The sequence below is a fragment of the Cucurbita pepo genome, chromosome LG04 (assembly GCF_002806865.2).
Source record: "Cucurbita pepo subsp. pepo cultivar mu-cu-16 chromosome LG04, ASM280686v2, whole genome shotgun sequence".
Classification (NCBI taxonomy): Eukaryota; Viridiplantae; Streptophyta; class Magnoliopsida; order Cucurbitales; family Cucurbitaceae; genus Cucurbita; species Cucurbita pepo.
The window spans coordinates 9,775,806-9,792,144 of NC_036641.1; the positions used below are offsets into that span (position 1 = coordinate 9,775,806).

The 16,339-nt window shown below is 39.0% G+C and overlaps 4 protein-coding genes across 5 annotated transcripts; 2 read left to right on the forward strand and 2 right to left on the reverse strand.

The window, feature by feature from the left end:
- Positions 1-255: 255 nt before the first annotated feature.
- Positions 256-1,673, reverse strand: LOC111793227 (heat stress transcription factor C-1-like). Its single transcript, XM_023675010.1, has 2 exons — positions 1,220-1,673; positions 256-1,069 (listed from the first exon to the last, which is right to left on the reverse strand). Exons 1-2 carry the CDS (start codon positions 1,436-1,438, stop codon positions 413-415), a joined length of 876 nt encoding a protein of 291 aa, XP_023530778.1. The 5' UTR covers positions 1,439-1,673; the 3' UTR covers positions 256-412.
- Positions 1,674-2,411: 738 nt separating this feature from the next.
- Positions 2,412-6,759, reverse strand: LOC111793224 (kinesin-like protein KIN-13B). Of its 2 annotated transcripts, XM_023675006.1 has the most exons (12): positions 6,381-6,759; positions 6,113-6,304; positions 5,670-5,822; positions 5,182-5,289; positions 5,023-5,100; positions 4,861-4,942; positions 4,504-4,663; positions 4,131-4,433; positions 3,769-3,987; positions 3,229-3,694; positions 3,080-3,145; positions 2,412-2,983 (listed from the first exon to the last, which is right to left on the reverse strand). In XM_023675006.1, the coding sequence occupies exons 1-12, from the start codon at positions 6,504-6,506 to the stop codon at positions 2,804-2,806; spliced, it is 2,133 nt and encodes a 710-aa protein (XP_023530774.1). In that variant the 5' UTR covers positions 6,507-6,759; the 3' UTR covers positions 2,412-2,803. The 2 variants fall into 2 exon arrangements, with proteins under 2 accessions (XP_023530774.1, XP_023530775.1); XM_023675007.1 differs by lacking the exon at positions 6,381-6,759 and having other exon boundaries at positions 6,157-6,298.
- A 558-nt stretch (positions 6,760-7,317) lies between these two features.
- Positions 7,318-9,003, forward strand: LOC111793229. The gene is made up of 2 exons (XM_023675013.1): positions 7,318-7,704; positions 8,541-9,003. The coding sequence occupies exons 1-2, from the start codon at positions 7,462-7,464 to the stop codon at positions 8,724-8,726; spliced, it is 429 nt and encodes a 142-aa protein (XP_023530781.1). The 5' UTR covers positions 7,318-7,461; the 3' UTR covers positions 8,727-9,003.
- Positions 9,004-11,950: 2,947 nt separating this feature from the next.
- Positions 11,951-16,305, forward strand: LOC111793223. Its single transcript, XM_023675005.1, has 6 exons — positions 11,951-12,213; positions 12,314-12,446; positions 12,877-12,980; positions 13,519-13,663; positions 13,742-13,882; positions 14,090-16,305. The coding sequence occupies exons 1-6, from the start codon at positions 12,173-12,175 to the stop codon at positions 15,902-15,904; spliced, it is 2,379 nt and encodes a 792-aa protein (XP_023530773.1). The 5' UTR covers positions 11,951-12,172; the 3' UTR covers positions 15,905-16,305.
- The last annotated feature ends 34 nt before the right edge of the window (positions 16,306-16,339 follow it).

The following is a 16,339-nucleotide window of genomic DNA, read 5'->3' on the forward strand; positions in this document are numbered from 1 at the left end:
AAACAAAATTAAAAACATATTTATTTTGACTTATGAAACAACCATGAACAAGAAAACAAGAGGAAAAAAAAAAAAAAAAACTGAGACATGAGGACATTAACAGAATAGACCCTTATTTGTCTTTTTGTATGGCAGTGACACATTATTATTATTATTATTATTTGTTTGAAATAATTATATATCTCTGGAAGAATTAGTGTAGCAGTACCAGGTTTGGATGCGAAGATGATAAATGATGGGGAAATACAAGAGCCATGATTCTTGATTCTTTCATATATGTATAGTATAGGGAGAATTCAAAGAAGAAATGAAAGTGGAAGGAATTATTAATAAAAGAAAACAAAATAAAGATGATAAAATGCGAGGAAGGAAGGAAGGAAGGAAATGATGAGAATCAAATGGGAGTAATTAACTAAAACCCACACCCGAACAGAGAAAACGGATAAGGCGGTGCTGGATTACTCTCCTCCACGGTTCCCATCATTTCCGTCGAATTCTTCATCTCTCCGCCGCCTCTGCTTCTACTTATATCCATTCCACCCGCCTCCGCTTCCGCCAAATTCCAACGCTGCACGTGATTACAGAATCCCGCCGGTCCCGACACCTCCGGCGACGAAAAATTCGGCCGCCAGCTGCCCTCTTCCTCGATTTCCTCTGCCTCCAAGGACGTGGTCGTCACCGTTGTGGTGGATGGCGATGAGGAAGAAGACGAAATCATCAATCGGCGTTTCTTATCCCCAATATGAGGGCCGGGTCGATCCTTCTGAAGCATCATCCGAGGCAGAATTTCAGGATCTTCCGCCACTTTATGAAGAAACGCCATCATTTGTTGCGGTCGTTTCTCTGTAGTTTCGAGACGTTTTTTCATGCCTTCAAGCTCCTCTTCCAAAACCTTCTGTTCTTTTCTAAGCCTGGCAATCTCAGTCACCAATTCCTCGTCCCCCATCTCTCTCAGGCTCGAATTCGTACTCTGTTTTCTCCTGACAATGTTTCTGAGTAAATGGAATTGGTCTCGCAGAAACCACTGGTTTGCAAATTCCCATCTATCGGGATCTACCTTCCGAAATCCCTACTCAAAACAAAACCCACAATCAAAAAACAGCAAAAAAAAAAANAATAAAAAAAAAAAAAAAAAAAAAAAAAAAAAAAAAAAAAAAAAAAAAAAAAAAAAAAAAAAAAAAAAAAAGAGAATCAAATAAGGAAATCGGAAATGACATACGTATGTATTGAGCTGTCGGACGAAGCTGGAGAAGTTATTATGCTTAAAATAAGCAGGCAAGAGAGTGTGAGAGAAATGGAGAGGGTCGAGGACGAGGAAGCTGTTATTGGCAGAGCCCCAAGTAATGAAAGTGTCGGTAAGGGGATCGTTGACCATCTGATAAGTCTTCAGAACAAAAGGGGCGACAATGTCGTTCGCAGACTCGTTGTTGGCGTCCATCCCATAAGCTTTTTAGAGAAGCAGCTGCGGACGGAGGAGAATTTTTGGAAAGATGAGGGAGCACTGTAAATAAATAATGGACGCGCGTACTGTAGCCAGAGGGGAGGAGGGGGGCAGGTAACGTGGCAGTATGTGATATTTTTGGAAAAGGAGAGAGAGAAACAGAAGTGGGCCCACGTGTTTAAACCCTATTGGCCAACGCCGTTACATTTTACAAAGATATTTTCCCCCACTTATTTAATTTATCCAACTTATTTATATATATATGTAGGAATTTAATAACAATAAAATAAAATAAAAAAACAAAACTGGAAGGCGCGTGGGAGGGACGTTCTGAAATAAGATGAGAGCCAAACGGTGGGTTAGGCTTAGATTCCAGCAGAGGTACACGTGCGCTGGGAGGGGGAGTGGATTTAGGGAGACGTGGTGGGTTGATATGTGGACACGTGTGAGGGCATTATTTAGAAAAGAAGGAAAAAGTAGGGGGCATTTTGTAAAGTGGTGTTTTGAGCTGGGGAGCAGGTTTATGTGTGCTCCAATACTCTTCATTGTGGGTTTCCATTTATGCAGGATCTTATTTTACCCCTTGTCGCCTTCCTTTCCTTTTTTATATATATATGTAATTATGTATTGCCGACAACGTGACTAATTTTCATGTACCATAACTGAATTTACATCTACATATAAACATTATTATTTCCACAAATAACTATTAAGAACTATAAGACAAAATAAATAAATTATTTCTAAACGGATCTTTTTAATCATACAAAGGATTAACGAATTTAATTCGGGAAAAAAAAAATATTTGGGTTGAAATTTCAAGGTTTGTTCTTGCAAGTTCTAGGAGATGCAAGAGAATGGGGAGTCAAAGATAGAGGCAATCCTATTGGTGAAGCAGATTGATTTAGCGGCTGATTGTTTGGGTTAGTGATTAAAGACAATGGCTAAACGATTAAAAAGCTTGTCTTTATTTTGGTTAAGGTCTAAGTTTGATTAACAACTCTCATAATTGCCAAGTCGGCAACTAAAATCCATCCAAGGTTGCAGAATCATGTGTAACCTTCTAGTGTAATATTGTAAATGAGATGATCAAAACATAATAGCAGAATCATGTGTTTACCTTCTTGATTGTCTGTTGCTCATAATAGCAGCAGCAGCAGCAGCTCAGAGGGAGAGACAGACATCCATGAATACAAAACACTATAAACAGGAAATATATCTTCTGTACAATCAAGAAAACTTAAAACCACCTCTGAGGGAAGAACTTGGTTGTTCGTCGACCACACGCCTAATCAAGTTCGATCGACCAGCACCCTCAGGGTCTGGCTCAGTTGGAGGGGAAAAACAATGGAGGTGTCTGGCTCAGTTGCTGGAGGGTGCCACCAAAACATTGTACTCATCCAAGCGTTTCTGAAACTGAGCCAACTGAGTCTGCAGCTGAAAAATGCTTGTAGCTTTCTGGGATAGAATTACATTTAGTTTAAGGATGTAGTCATCTAAATGGCTTCCGGGTTGGTCAGCTTCAACAAGCAAGTTCATCTCCTGTATATGCAGGCAAGATTACACAAGGTCTAAACAGGCAGAGCCACCAAAGGAGGCGTATATCGTATGCAATAAAAGGAAAAAAATGTTGTGAACCTCTCGGACAATGTCGATCGTCTGCTCCACCTGTCTCCTATGAGCAGTAACAAGGTTTTCTTCTTCCTATTATAAAGAAAGTACGATGTCATTTAAAGTCGGATGGTTTATGTGGACGTTTGATGCTTTGATATTCACAATATTATTACCTTCAAAAGAGCGTCAAGGTCATCATCCGAAGGAGAGTCGGTCTCAAAATCGGGTATATCCCTTCGAGTTTTCTTCTGGTTGACAAAGCCTGGCACTTGTCGAGTTTCAGTTATTTTATTGTTCATCCATGATGATTTCTCTTGTTCATATTGCTGCTCAGGGTAACCAATATCATCTTGTGTGAAGTCATCTTGAAAACTTGGCTGACTTTTGTGATGAGGCAAAGTTATGTCTGCCCTGTTGCTAGGAATGGGTTCGACATTCATCGGTGGAGTACCTTCCCTTACATTCTGCTTGGACCAACCAAATCTGTTCTTGTCATTTGGTAAATTAGTTCTGTTATCCTCAAAGGATTGCTCCATGGGTACTGATGAAGACAACAAAGAAGCTGTTGATTCTCGAAGATTTGAAGTTGAATATAAAGGATCCCGCCTTGTGCTGTTCCCTTTAGATAGACTCTTTACCCTGAAGGGACAATCATAAAACATATTTAACAAATAATGGGATATACCTTCGTAACGTCTCCGAAAATAATGCACCTGTCAGCATATCTTAGCGTGTTGAGTGTGTGTTCGCATGATCCTGAGCTTGGTGAAATACATGATATCATAACAGTGCGTGAATCACCAACAAAAGAATCTCTAAGAACTTCTGTTAATTTACTGCCTCTGAAAGGAATGTGACCCTGATCATTGTCAAGAGCTCTAATGCATTCTTTAAGAGCAAGCAAACTCTTGTTAATTTCAGCACCTTCCATTCTGCAACACAAATGTTTCCAAGTCAATCAAACCATGAGAGAGGGAGAAAAAAAAATCGGGAAAACTCTATATCTTCTGCTTCTTAAAGTACTATAAGGTCCAATATGTAATAGCAACCAGTTTTCTGAAAAGTAAAGTCAGACCTTGTTTGTTTATCATTATCTGTGGTATCTGCACCACGTTCACTTCCAGCAAGGTCGATGAAAGAAAGCTTTCCTACAAGTCGAGCAGGCTTCGTTTCGGAACTATCAACTAATCTCTTAACACAAAGCTGAAGTATAGCATGTGATCGAGATGACTCTTCATTTGCACCAGTCGTACCGGTGCTTCTTGCGGCGTTTCCTCTCTCAATCAATTCCTTGATCGTGTCGACATTAGACACTCTGTATTCTTGCAACCCGACAATGCATACTTGTTGCTTCCCATCTTCCCTCATGAAAAGCTTTCTGAAATATGATACGTTCAGAAAATGAACTGAATTCAAACATTTTCTTCCACAATTTCAACAGAACTTACTTCCTTTCATTGAGGAGATCAAAAAGCTTCCCTCCATATATCTCGAAAAAGCTGACAAATAATTGGAAACCCTGGTTCCGGTATATGTGGTGCACTAATCTTAAAATGTTTTCGGACGCCTTTAGAGGAAGAGGTTGCATAGTATATGTTTTTCCACTACCTGAACAAGCACATCAATGTAATCTATTTGAAAAGATTATGGAACTATTTTAGATAGCCATCTAAGTCAAAATCATCACAAACTGATCTATATCTAATAGGTAAAACATATACATCCCTCTACAAATGTTCAATAAGCACGTAGCATCTTATGGTTCCCACATCCGAACACAATTTCATGCGAATTTGATATCTTGCCTGTTTGCCCATATGCAAAGCAAGTTGCTTTTGTTCTGTTGAAAATAAGAGGAACTATGGGTTCCACAGTTTCCGAGTATACCTGCATCAACACGAGAGAATGTTTAGAAGTCGAACTGATTTCAATGTTCATAATGGTACTCATCTATGTCTTGTACTTACTTCATCATTAGAAACGCCTTCATTCAATACCGCATCAAAGAAAAATTCATGCTTCTCAATGTACTCTGTCAAGTCTACCTACAGAAGGGATGATTTTCAGGGGGAAAAAACCTTTGTGGCTTTCTCATACTTGGAATTCATATAGCATGTTGCACTTACTTTATATTTTTTTTCATGAACCGTAAGGGAATTCGACATTCGCTCAATAGTGATTATATCTTCTTCTTTCTTTGTCATTTCCTTTTTATTTAGAGGTCTCTTGCGCACCTGTAAGGAGGAAAGTAATAACATACAATTAGAAGAGCCTCCCTTCATTGCCTATGGTCATGTTGCCAGCATATTTTTGCATTTTCACCAAAAGACTAGGAAAATTATTACTCAGTTACAAAGAGCCTTATAAAAGAAAAACTAATTCTTGAACCCTCTCCAAGCTCATATCACGTTGAGGCCAAAAAAGTACTATAAAAGGAAGGCACTAGTAGTCTTCAATACAGATGAGTGGTACTGCGAGAGAGGGAAGATGAGAGCCTTATAGGAAGACTTTGGGTATGTTTGAGAGTGATTTTCACTCCCAAACATGTCCTTCAGCGTTGCAATTGCTTATTTGAGAGTCAAAGAGATATTACAATGGCATCGAGGAGACATACCACAACTTTGATCTTTGCAACATTGTTGGTTCTTTCCTTGTCAACTGAAAAGCTTTTGAGAAGATTGTTATCTGATGCACCTCCAGGCTTATTAGGCAGCATACTAGCAGCGAAAAATGGCTCGGGTTCATCCAGAATTTTACGGTGAGTGGTCTGACAAAATGAAGTGAATGATGGAGTAAAAACTTGATTAGAACGAATCATAAGACTCAGTTATTTAGTACAAACTTTATTAGAACGAAGAGAAATCAAATTGGAAGCATAAGAGAGGAAAAACTTCATCTGTCTGATAATTTGAGAAATGGGAAAGACTCCATGACCCAAAAATCAAAGAAGCCATAAAAGCACACTCGCACTAACAAATGGCACATCAGTAGTATCCGCATATTAAGGAAATTCAAAAGAATGTAAAATCGAAGCAGAAAAGGGTAAACTAGCGCAACCTCGGGTAACAATTCAGTATCGAAAGCATGAAGATCGAGCAAACCAGGGCTGTAATGACTGGGAAGAAACATCTCATCCGCATTCTTCCTCATGCTCGAAGACCGCGTCCGAGCCTGAGGCGTCAAAGCATCAGCCGACCCAAGATCATTGAAACTCCTCTGCATTCCCCAGCTACCCCTCGACCCAAAATCCTAAACCCCCAAAAGAAAAAATCAATCAGAAAAGGGCATACAACTAAACCAAACAATCGATACTGCTGTACCGTACATGAGAATGATTAGAAGGGTGAGCCCATCTTCCAGAAAGAACATCAATAGCATCATCGGAATACTGCCGTTGGTGATGAACCGCCGGATTAGATCTCGAAACCTGTCTGCCGGCCGCGTTCATCATATGCCCCTGTGTTCAGCGAAACCCACAACCCAACAGCACACTTAAGGAGACAAAGAAAACAGAGAAGAAACAGAGAAGGCGATGATAATTGGGATTCAAAGTTTGAAAAGGAAGAAAAAAGAAGGGTAAGAAGATCGAGGGGGCGTGCATGTGGGCGCTGAGCAGTGGAAGAGGAATAAAGAAAGAGTACAATAATAGTCAGTCACGTAGAGAGACAGAAGAAGAGTTGAGGATGGAGGGCGCGAGCGAGTGTAGTTCACGCCGTTTCGAATGGAGGAGACAGGGGAATGGCGGGGTCAGACCGTTCGTAACTTTGGACCCAACAATATTCCAAAATTTTATTAAATGCGGCTACCTTCCATTATCCAAAATGGTAAATTTTGTTATTAGGGAGGTTAATCTTTAACATTAAGTATCATTAATTAACCACGAAATTAGAGGTTTTAACTTTTTAAGTATCTAGTTTATGCTCACTTTGGCTACCCACGCTCTTATTATTAAAATATTAACTTAAAGGTATATATGAACTTTAGAGACAAACAAAATTAATTGATAATTTTTAATATTACGTATAAAGTGGAAACATTAGAATAAATAATTAAATTGAGAGTGTAACATTATAATGAAAACTATGGTGAAATTAAATTAATATATGAATATGATTGTTGTAATAATGTCGATAATAAAAAAGTAAAAAAGGAAAAAAAAAAAAGATGAAAAGGGAGACATAAGTGAAGACAAATCTACATGTGTTTTAATTTTAATGGTAAATGAAGCAGTAAAATAATTCAGAGTTTGATTATTTGGTAATTGTGAAGGGTAATTGAGTTGGCGGCTATTTGATTTCGGGGAGAAGAAAACAAGAGGCGTATTTGATTTTGGGGAATCGGCCACCACAATTTTCACTCGGTCCCGACCTGACGAGGAGGATTCACTGCAGGGGAAGAGAAAGATCATGGCGTCGATTTGTCTCTTCAGCTCCAAAACCCTAGTTTTGCCGTCGGCGGCCTACCTACCAGTATCCTCCTCATCTACAAGCCATAGTTTCTGTGTTCGTGGCTGCAGATGCTCTTTCCCAAACAGGCCAATTGCGAATTCTAATTTGATAATTGGGAGAAGGAGAACGGGGAGGCTGGTGGTTCGAATGGCCCCGGAGGAAGAGAAACTTACTCGTCGCAATCCTCTCGATTTCCCGATTGTAACTTTCTCGCTCTCCTTTATTTCCCTGCGTGTTTGATGTTGTTCGGTTTGTTTTCATGGGATTTTTGTGTTTTTGCTTTCCATGGATGGAGATTCGGCTTTCTGTTTTTATGTAACTTGGCTAGTGTAGTGTTTGATCAGTTAGGGTGGAGAGTCGGAGCATTTCCTAGGATTTGATACATTTACTGTTCAATTTTATCATCGATGGTTGTTTAAAAGGCTTATTCTTGACCTATCCTGCCATGTCTTCCCTGCAAATTGTATCTTGCTGATAGTTTCAGTCATTTCTACATTTTCCTTGCGAAGTATCCATCCTCGAGCTCTAGATAAAGTGGGCTGTATCTATCTTAGGACGAGGGGCATCGACCATCATAATGTTTGTTTATTCATATTGTCGCATATGTTGCGAGAGAATGGACTATACTTTTCGGGTTATCGATGTTTAATGCACTGTAGTTGTTAATCTGAGCTTGAAAGAACATATTGGCAAATGGCAAATACAGTTTTGGGTATGTGGATTCTAGTAGATCTCATGACATTCATTTGAGGCGTGATATATGTTTGTTCAATTTGTCTCCTGTACTGCTCCGGGATTTCTACTTTTAACGCTTTTGTAAATTCAAACTCATGTCATTATGTTGTTCATAAATTTGTTATGAATTTATTTGTTAGGGTGCATTTTTTGGCGGTCAATTCAGTTTATAATATGGAATTACTGATGTTCTCACCTGACAAACTAAGTTTTAGTTGATAAGTTAATTTATACGTGAAGTGCGTGATAGGTTATAGCTGGTGTTCTTCGCGTTGAATGCTTCTATGACTTTTTGGTTGTAGGAGTGGGATAGGCCTAAGCCAGGTCGTAGACCAGACATCTTTCCTCAATTTAGCCCCATGAAAACACCATTGCCACCACCATTGCCATGCGATCCCCCTGAAGAAGACGAAGAGGAGGAAGAGAAGAAAGAGGAAGAAGAGGAAAATCCTGACAAGGAAAATCCTGATGAGCCTGAGAAGCAGTAGATGTAGTCTTTTTGAATAATTCCTTGAGTTCCTTCCTTCTTTTCCATTTTCACTTTGTTTCTTGATAGGCTGAAAGCATTAGAAATCCTAAGGGGATGATGAGCTGAGATATTCAACCTTGACCCAAACATGTTTGAGTGCTACTATTGATATTGCAATTCTGTACTGATATTGAATAGGATTTCCTATTCTCTTGAGTCTCAATCCCCCACTTCAGACAATGTATTTTATGAATAATTATCATGAATGATATGCCTTGTCTCCGATTTCTAGTCCATGCTTGTATGGTTCAACTCTATATTTGAGTGTTGTTTAAGAGCAAATCTCTAGAAGCTGCAGCAGGATATCACAAGAGCGTTTCACATTATAACCAGACAAATCCCAGAATAATTTGTAACAACAGGCTTTTTTTTTTTCCTTTCACATTGAATGTAACTTCTTGTTGTTTTCCAAGAATATGACTGAATGCAATTCTTAATCATTAGAGAACAGTCTTTCCTCTTCTTAGAGGCTGGTCGGTATTATCAGGGATGAAGGGCTGTTGAATCAGGTATTCTTCTCTACTCTTCTTGCACTCTGAATCATATCTTAACAATTGGGGCTAGATTTATGTAGCCTTTGACTTTGTAGCTTACCACTATCTATGTAGTATATAGTGGTTCTCACTTTGGAGAATGCATAATAGTAGTACTTCAAAATTCGTTGGTTACAAACTAACTACTTTTGGAAATAAGTCAAACTTGCATTCCTCGCCAGAAATATTGATAGTGCGCAGGTCCCAGTGTCAGCAGTTGATGATTTGCAGCTTCTTTCAGGTGCTTCCTTTCTCGCTTTCTCTCTATTTGAAGGATCATCCATCGGCAGAGCATCTGCTTTGGCTTCCTCTCTTATTCAACTCATGGTATGTACTATCAACTCTAACTTGCCAATCTTTCTTCATCTTTCTTGATTCTTCGATTTCTTTCCTTTTCTATGACAACAGAACGTAGGTATCTGATATTCAATAGTTGGGTTAGTTTTTCTTTTTATATCCTCAACTGTCAGGTAGTATTAAACAACCTTCTCCTTTTTTTTTCGGTTGCAGAATCTTACTCCATTTCTGTTCAGGTCACTGGTAAGGCTGCTGCTATCGCTAATTGTCCAGCCTGTAGCCTCTGTCTCTACCTTGCTTTTTTACAGTGACGTTCTCCCTCAGCATATGGTTTCGGAGAGATTGGTTCGTCATGAACTGCTTGACCGCGAAAACTACCTATTCCATTTTCTCGTCAACTTTTTGAAGTGCTTTTGGTGAAGAAAGAAGAAGAAGATGATGATAAGGGCACATCTTTTTCAGCAACCCATTTCATGAATTTCCCCCCTCGACATCCGGCCTTTCTGATGCCATTGGAGCACTATTTTGAAGGTTATTTCTCGAAAACTACTTTGCTTGGGACTGAAAATTGCAATAAAATGATATTATGTTTCTTGCTTTCCCTGTTGTCATTAGGTAAATGCTTCTTTCTTGTTCATAATTTCTTAGTGCTGTGTCCACTCCCCCAATTCCCCTTCTTCAACGCATGTCTAATCAACCGAATTCACTGGTTAATTGATCTTAGTACTTGTATACTTTTTGATCAGTCTGTTTTCTTTCAATCGTTTGATGATGTTTAGGCTTCTTCCTCACTCACCTTTAGTCACGCGCATGTTTGGGTTGTCCCTTAGTCTGTATAGACGAGATGAATCTTATGAAATCAAAAAGCCTGTGCTGTCTTCTGTTGAATACATTTCCACCAGACAAAGTAGTCTATTCTTTCCTTTTCTCTTTGGCTAAATTCTAAAGCCATTTTGTTTTAAAAAAATCATCCCTTCTGTTAGAACATTAGATGAAAAGTCATGACTCTGATTCTAAATGTCATGTTCAATTTTTTATTTAAGATTCTAACCAATTTTCATTTCAAAGGTTCTTTAAATCCTTTTTAAAAAGTCTAAACCATATAATGTGGTGGGGGATGGTGCTCAGACTAGATGACCAAAAGCTTCATAGTTATGCCATATGACGACACTGACATTAACACGAACTTTCAGAATCTTTATTTTATGTGTTGCAAAGTCTAATAGTATTATTTGATTTGTTTGGGAAGGGAACAATTTCCAATCATTTATTGGATAAAATTTGCGGTTGGTGAGCTGTTTATGCTGACGCGGCCACGCATGCTCCACCCTTTCTGTCTTCCACTCTTAGACTTAAAATTAAATTTATTTCTACTATTCTCTTGAGCATTGCCCTGCCCAATAGACCTCTGAATCAACCCATTTCTGTTGTTGGAATTCAAATGTGTTAAGGGTAGCCAAATCTGCTTCCTTCGGTAGAGTCCTCTTTTTAATAGATGCATTTTAAAATTGTGAGACGAATAGTGATATTTAAGGACCAAAACTTATAATATCTACAAGTTACAAGCGGTGAAAGTGGTGAGCTGGACGGTTACACACAAAATTTTGTGTTGCCCCTCTAATTGGCCTATTACAGATAAGTCAGCCTATTACTGGTAGGTAGGGTTGATACAAAAATGTGGGTTGACACAAAACTTATTTGATTGTATCAAATTTATTACACTACCAATAATGCATTTGTATGTACACTTTGAGAGGTCATTTTTGGAGGAAAACGTGTAGAAAACGATAAGAAGAGCTTTAAATTACAAAGATAAATACACTTTTTCAATTTCAGTTTCAAAACGACGTCAAAAAAGGAAGGGGAATAAAAACAGGCACACGACAATGTGCAGCTCACATGTCGTCAATCAACTCCCGTTATAACGGTCGTTAATTCTGCGGTGGCTTACCTAACCTAGCGCTTAAAACAAGCCCACGAAGCCGAGCTTTTGTCTCTCTTCACTTATAATTTATATATATATATATATTTTTTTATCCAATATGTTAATATCATCGGCTTAAAAAACGCTGCCGTTTTTTAAACCCATATTTGAAGCATCAATACTCACTACCCAAACGAGAAAGTCATCTCATCCAACGGCCACAATCTCTGTCTCTCTCATCTTCATTCGCCGATTCTTACGGTGGGTCGAAGAAGAGGATTTGAACTCCGAAAATGCCCTTCCAACGTTATAGTGCGGATTAGTGAGGGGTTGTGACTTTTGTGAGACAGTTGAGGGTATTTTTGTAAATGGGTAATTTGTGTTTTGAGAAAGAGAATTGAAAAAGTGAACGGCTCACTCGAGTGGCTTTAGGAAGATAACCTTTTCTGTGACAGTGGAGTTTTTGATAGCTTAGTCGTCTCTCTCGTCTTGCCCAGCTTCGATCTCTCTCTTTCTTTTCCGATCTCTTTTCTCTCTCTCTCTCTCTCTCTCTCTCTCTCTCTCTCTCTTCGAGTTTTGGTGATGTCTCCTCTGGTATTTGGGGCCTGAGGTTTGTTGCTTGAAGACTGGAAGGGAATTCAGGACCGAAAGATGTTGGATGGGATTCTCGGCCGGGGATTTACATCCAAATGGTATGTAATCCGATCTGTTTTTCATATCTTGATTATGGTTTTTCCTTTTTTATTTTTTGGAGCTTAAAGGACGGATGTTTTTGTTTCTTGATATTTGTAGCAAATCCCTGATTAAATTGACCAAAAGTCGGATCGATGTGATACGGAGAAAGAAGAAAGCGACTCTGAAATTTCTGAAGAAAGATATTGCTGATCTGCTCACAAATGGGCTGGACATTAATGCTTATGGAAGGTTACTTTGTTTGTNTTTTTTTTTTTTTTTTTTTTTTTTTTTTCCTGCATTTCAATTTTTCTGTGAAATGATTCTTTCCTTCTGATCATTTGGTTGAATTGAAAAATGATTTGATGTTCTTAGGGTTCGAGGACAAACAAGTCAGTGTATGAAGGGCATGGTTTATTATTATTATTATTATTATTATTTTTAAATGTACTATTTTTGTAGTGTTGTCCAAGTGTAAATTTACGTCTGCAAACCATACCTATTTCTAACAATTTTCAATTCCATTTTGGGTCTTTGATTTAGAAATTAGAACCTTTGTTGATTAGTGGGGACTTCTATTTCTATATTTTCTCTGATTATTATGATAACTATTGTGGTATTCAGCTAGTGATTGGCTTTAAGAAACTGATGTTTTCTTTTTTTGATCTTGCGGTGGACAACAGGCTGAGGGGCTTCTAGTTGAGTTGACAATTTTTTCCTGTTATGATTTCGTGGAGCAATCATGTGATACTGTGCTGAAGCATCTTCCGATCATGCAAAAGCAGAGGTATTGAATCATGCTTATGTGTTGTGTTAATACAGAAGAATTGGGAACTAAGGGTACACGATTTGATTCAATTTTAGTGCACATATTAGTGTATGTCATTACATGCATTATTTTCAAATTTCAGAGCTGGCTTTTTTATTTTTCCCCTTAGATTTTCTGGTCCTTGGATATTGGTATGATATACACCATTCTTTTTTCTTTCCCACTCTGTATGTTGTGCTTGTCTATCAAACCGTAAAATTTATTGCGCGTTATTGATTTAGAGATGACATGTTAATTTGAGGTGTCTGGCATGCATGATGAACTTGAGCCATGGATGAATGGTAGGTTGATTTTAATTGATTTCTGGAGTTGGTTAAATCTTGTTGGACATCTTATTAGCTGGGAAGATACCTTCCTATCATTCAAAAAACACTTCATGTCGTTTTACCATTGTTGCTTTTATAGTTTCTAGATAGGAAAAATTATATCATCATAGAACTTTGGCTTCTGGTTTTATATTGGATAATCTGATTCCCTCTGTTCATCATCTTCACAGGGAATGCCCTGAGGAATGTCGTGAGGCTATTGCATCTCTCATGTTCGCCGCTGCTAGATTTTCGGATTTGCCAGAATTGCGTGATCTCAGGCAAATTTTTCAGGAGAGATTTGGGACTTCTTTGGAACATTTGAAGAACCAAAAGGTAATGCCTCAACTACCGACTTCAGGTTTCCTGAATCTTTCTTATTGGAGAGACTAATTACTAATTTTTTTTCTGTAGTTTGTTGAAAATTTAGCTTCCAAGCCATCCACATTGGAGAACAGGGTTCAGTTATTGCAAGACATAGCATTGGAATTTTCAATCAAGTGGGATTCTGCGGGTTTTGAGAAGAGAATGTCCACTCCCGCAGCCAACGCTCAGGTGCACTTCATCCCCTTATCTTACTACTACTTCCCAGCATGTAAGAAACGAGATTGAAAGTTATAATTTCCAGTTTCCTAAAATTTTCAGTTGAGTGGTGCCTTTGGTCCTCACCAGTTTAGCTGTCATATATTATATTTCTCAAGTTGCAATGGGAAATAATTAGATTTTGCCTACATTTGAACTTCTCGTCTCTGACTTTTGCAGGGCCTACCTAAAGCAGTAGAAAAAAGTCCTTCCCGTGCTAAGGAAATTGATCTTAGGGTGGGTAAGGATGATGTATCAAACAAAGAAAGTTTTGAGTATGCAAATGGCAGGCACAGATTCGTCAATCCCCCTGATAGTACCATTTCAGGAGGAAAAGAATTGAAGTTTCAATCTAGGCAAGAATTATCCGGAAATGGACACGAGAAGAGAGTACATGAAAAAGAAGAGGCGAACTTGACATTTGATGGCCGCACAAATCATTATGGAGTTAAAGGTTCTACAGTCAATAAGCATGAAGGTAGAAATGGGACAGTGAATTCTAGCCCCAGGACTGGTAGAATGGGCAGTTCCTCTTCGAGTGAAGTATTAGGAAATGCTGAAGAAGGACAATTTGTGCATAATGGACACGAGAAGGGAGTATATGAAAAAAAAGAGGCAAGCTTGAAATTTGATGGCCACATAAATCATTATGGAGTTAAAGGTTCCACAGTCAATAAGCATGAAGGTGGAAATGGGACAATGAGTTCTAGCCACAGGACTGGTAGAATGGGAATTTCCTCTTCGAGTGAAGTATTAGGAAATGCTGAAGGACCATTTGTGCATGATGGCAGAGAACGGACTGGTCCTGATTACTTGAACTCTTCACCCTACCATAATCCAGGTCCTGCTCCTATTACTAAGCATGAAGCTAGAAACGTAATGAGAGGCTCTGCCTTCAGGACTACTGGTACAATAGGCAGTTCTTCGAGTGAAGTGTTGGGAGATGCAGGTGATGGACCTGTTATGCATATTGGCAGAGAACGGGCAGGTGCAAATTACTTGAAGTCTTCGCCTTACAATAATCCAGGTGTTGCTATGAGTGGTGCAGGATTGCACTCGAAGAGTGACATCAAAGAGCCATCATCTGGTAATACTCATACTGCACACAATGGAAGAGGATTGCCATTTAAGAGTGATGTTAAAGAATCAATATTTGGTAGCACTCATACTGAGGAGGATAAACATCATAATTTGAAACCCAGCTACAACAGTACCCTCCCTCCATATGTAAAAGTCAACTCTAGAAGGAAGGATAATAAGGATAGGGGCCAATTGGAATTATCCCGTACAGGCCATGACAACAATTGCATCTCGACAGATCTTCAGAAACATTTCAAATCGGAAATGGTTGCAGATGTAATCCAGTTAGAACCACGCCATTCTGACCATGAGAGGCAGGTTGCTAGTCCTATGAAGACACGTAATCGGGATGGTGAGATGGATCATGTTTTTGGTGCTAGAATACCCCCTGATGCTCTGCCAAAACCAAAATCAGTGCGAAGAAGGCACCATAAGCCACGGTCCAGTCATTCAGTTGATGACAATGTTGAGGACATTCGAACGGTGAGAAAGAATTCGAGAAGGAGAAGAGATGATAAACGAGGCTTGCAGCTGTTGGTTGATGAAGAGGATAATGAAAAGGATGAAGAAGAAAGGATAATGGACAACCTTTTGATACATTACAGTAAGAAACCCGCAACATTTGAACCAGGAAAGATGAGAAGGAAGCCTAAACTTCATCTTGTTCCTGCCAAATGCCCTTCAAATAAAATAAGCAGAGATGGGGCTAATATGCAGGCAGATACAGTTCCTCCACCAGCACGATCAGTTTCGGTACCTCGTGAACATCATCTGGGTCCATCAGAAGCAACAAAAGTATATACTCGGGCTGCTTCCTTTCAACCAGATCGATCAAGTGAAGCTAAACACGTCCATCCGAAGTTGCCCGACTATGATGATTTGGCTGCTCGATTTGCAGCCTTGAGAGGAGGGTAAACAGTTTCATTATACACTACATATCCTCTGAGATCGCCTGTGAACTGGTGATGCGCCCATAATCAAGCATTCCAAGTGTGTCTTCTCTTTTGGTTGCCTCTCACACGAACATTTGTGTATAGCCCTTACGTGTATGTGGGGGCTGCTGCATCCTGTCGAATCTCACATACGATGGTCATCACTAGTTTTTGAAGAAGTATACTGTTAACCCGTAATAGCGATTGTACAACCTCAAAATTTCAAATGATACCGATGTTGATAGCCAAATGTAGATCGACCCCATTTTCGTGTTGAGATTGCTAGTCTTGTGCTTCATACTTTTTAGGTTTCCCTGTTTATCCCATTCATTCAAAGGGAACAAGTGTCTTATTCTTTATTTAAAAAACCATCTTGCTCCTGAATCCTGTACACATCCCTATCGCGTCTTTCATGTCT

Bases quoted from the DNA above. Each gene is read 5' to 3' on its own strand.
- LOC111793224 (XM_023675006.1), bottom strand. From the start codon at position 6,506: ATGATGAACGCGGCCGGCAGACAGGTTTCGAGATCTAATCCGGCGGTT. The intron at 4,943-5,022 runs GTAAGTACAAGA...GTGTTGATGCAG, and splicing joins AAGGCGTTTCTAATGATGAA to GTATACTCGGAAACTGTGGA. The intron at 3,695-3,768 runs GTGCATTATTTT...TTGTCCCTTCAG, and splicing joins ACGCTAAGATATGCTGACAG to GGTAAAGAGTCTATCTAAAG.
- LOC111793227 (XM_023675010.1), bottom strand. From the start codon at position 1,438: ATGGACGCCAACAACGAGTCTGCGAACGACATTGTCGCCCCTTTTGTT. The intron at 1,070-1,219 runs GTATGTCATTTC...TGTTTTGAGTAG, and splicing joins TCCGACAGCTCAATACATAC to GGATTTCGGAAGGTAGATCC.
- LOC111793229 (XM_023675013.1), top strand. From the start codon at position 7,462: ATGGCGTCGATTTGTCTCTTCAGCTCCAAAACCCTAGTTTTGCCGTCG. The intron at 7,705-8,540 runs GTAACTTTCTCG...TTTTGGTTGTAG, and splicing joins ATCCTCTCGATTTCCCGATT to GAGTGGGATAGGCCTAAGCC.
- LOC111793223 (XM_023675005.1), top strand. From the start codon at position 12,173: ATGTTGGATGGGATTCTCGGCCGGGGATTTACATCCAAATG. The intron at 12,981-13,518 runs GTATTGAATCAT...TCATCTTCACAG, and splicing joins CCGATCATGCAAAAGCAGAG to GGAATGCCCTGAGGAATGTC. The intron at 13,664-13,741 runs GTAATGCCTCAA...TTTTTTCTGTAG, and splicing joins AACATTTGAAGAACCAAAAG to TTTGTTGAAAATTTAGCTTC.